At 42.1% G+C, this 2,233-nt stretch overlaps 2 protein-coding genes across 4 annotated transcripts in view; both read left to right on the top strand.

The window, feature by feature from the left end:
• Positions 1-1,603, top strand: part of pidd1 (p53-induced death domain protein 1) — a 16,066-nt gene extending 14,463 nt beyond the window's left edge. The window contains exon 15 of the mRNA XM_005730111.2: positions 361-1,603. Coding sequence (XP_005730168.1) covers positions 361-595 — 235 coding nt within the window. The 3' untranslated portion in view covers positions 596-1,603. The remainder of the gene's footprint in view (positions 1-360) is intronic.
• A 289-nt stretch (positions 1,604-1,892) lies between these two features.
• Positions 1,893-2,233, top strand: part of slc25a22a (solute carrier family 25 member 22a) — a 13,442-nt gene continuing 13,101 nt past the window's right edge. Inside the window, exons 1-2 of one of the 3 annotated variants that reach the window (XM_013910089.1) lie at positions 1,893-1,970; positions 2,039-2,077. The gene's annotated coding sequence lies outside the window, so the exon portion shown is untranslated. Of the gene's footprint in view, positions 2,078-2,233 lie in introns of all 3 variants that reach the window. The other 2 variants (XM_013910090.1, XM_005730110.2) reach the window with 2 other exon arrangements.

The raw sequence follows: 2,233 nt of genomic DNA, 5'->3' as shown, positions 1-2,233 counted from the left end.
ACATGCTAGTGAATTTTGATTGTTTTAATCTGCACTGCCATCACGAAGCCATCTGGGACACTGCAGGAGATTACACACAGGCTGATGTTCATCTGGCCCTCCCCCTTCTCCTCGTGTTCAGAAACCCTCTATTGATTCATCCTGGAGGTGGAAGAAAAACGCATTATGTATATGTATGTGTGTGTGCGTGTGTGTGTGTGTGTGTGTTTTTGCATTTGTGTGTAGGATTTTAATGTACGAATCTATTCACATTTTAATACTAATGTGCGTTAGATATAACAGGTATAACAGTAGGAGATTAGAGAGTTTACTGTGGGATTTGAACATATATTTCAGTGGTGTGTTTTCCTTCGCTACCAGGGACAATCTGGGTGCCTTGGTCCTGGACATGCTGTTTCACTGGGCCCGGGCGCAGAAGAACGAAGCACCCGGGGCAGTATCTCGGCTGGTGGCTGCTATGATCGAGAGCGGCAGGAGAGACCTGGCCGAAGAGATCGAGGACATTGTCAACATAGGAAAGAGAAAGTACACAGAGTCTTTGAGGAGAGTAGGTCTGGAAGCAGAGAGCTCCTCTCTGGGTGAAAAACAGCAGTAGATGAGCCCATGCTGGGCACAGATGGCTGACTTACACTTGAGTGACCTGCTTGTTTACCGTGGGCCTCCACTATCTTGTTCTGTTGTCATCAACTGCAGAAGTGCACAATCATGATAACCGGCTATGTGCTGGTGGCACCTTTCATAAGCTCAACAGAGGAACAGGTGAAATGGATTTACTGTGTAATGGCCTATACCTTGTTTTTAACAAACCAACCCCCCAAGTATGTAAGCATCTAAAGCAGGGATGTTGAGCTCATTGTACCTGATGGCCATGCACAATCGACTTTGATCTTCATTTAAGTCATTTAATTATTTAATTTATATTAGTTAATGAATCTATTACCTTGGTGTAAAATGAAGGAACATGTGTTAGGAATAGTAGGAAGAGATGCTCAAAACGTAATAAAATGCAGTTAAAAGTCATAATTTTATGACCTCCTTAACATTTTCCAAAGCTGTCCAGCGGGTTGGATTGGAGTCTTTGCTGGGCAGATTTTGCCCCCTAGGCCTTATGTTTGACAGTCCTGATCAAAATCATCTTAAACTTTTGACTCCATATCTCAAATCTTTAACTTTTTATATATTTGTTTTCTTTAGCACTTTATAAATGTGTCTCATTCATTTAAAAAAACATCTCATTATTTCAAACCATGATTTCACTATAATTTTGAAAGAGCATTTCATGTTTTTGATTCAGAATCAAATTATAATAACAAACTATAATTATTTTTTAAATATACCAATGACTGGATCTATTAATGTTGTTTTTTTTTATTTCTGGTACCTGTTCAGACAGCAAACAACTCTGAGACCTGTGAGAGCATGTTACAGGACTGCACTAAAACTGCAAACATAAGCCATTTTTACAGCTGATTACATTTCCTCCTTGTGTGCCTTTGGTCACTGAATAATCAGTTTAGCTGCAGCACAATCTCAGGATGATATGAGGACGTTAGATCTTTGTAATGTATGAATGTACACTTTTTAAATATGTCTTATAAGTAAAACTGGGATATAATTTTTTGTACTTGTCAGCTGTTTTTCTTTCTTTGGTCGTGACTCACTCATTTATTGCCGCACGCTCAGCCCCAATATTTCAGCTCCTGCCATTTTTTTTTTCTATTTCGGTATTCAAGGTCACTGTGATGTGATGAAGCGTCACCATGACGCCGACTCCCATCCCCCATTGCTACAACTTTACCTCCTGCACTTCCACTACACGCCACTAGAGGCCCCCATTTTTTAAATCCTCTTTTCTGTTTTTTTTTCTATTTCACTCCATCGCTTTCCCTCCCTCCCTCCCTCCCTGCCCGCCTGCCTTCACTCCCACCTCCTCTACCTCCCTCCGCCGGACTGAACCGCTAGTAACGCCGGTAGGTAAACCACTGTGGGTTTCTCAGCTGAAGATACAGATAGTAAAGGCTTTGATTTCATACCGCAGCACCACCGAGGAGACAGCGGAAGCGGCTCTGTGTGTCTGGTATGTACATAACGGGATGCAGGCAGAGCCTTGCGCTTCTCACCGTCTGGTATCTGACTCACAAAATGTGCTTGTTTGCCTAGAGCCGTTGAAATCTCACCTGGGAATAGGGTAAAAGGCGGCACGTTGAGCTTAAATGTGTAAAACGGCACAGGA

This window comes from Pundamilia nyererei, unplaced genomic scaffold (assembly GCF_000239375.1).
Source record: "Pundamilia nyererei isolate P.nyererei 1_Seehausen unplaced genomic scaffold, PunNye1.0 scaffold00035, whole genome shotgun sequence".
NCBI classification, from domain to species: domain Eukaryota; kingdom Metazoa; phylum Chordata; class Actinopteri; order Cichliformes; family Cichlidae; genus Pundamilia; species Pundamilia nyererei.
Note: the sequence above shows the minus strand (reverse complement) of the source record. Positions and strands in the feature narration are given on the sequence as shown.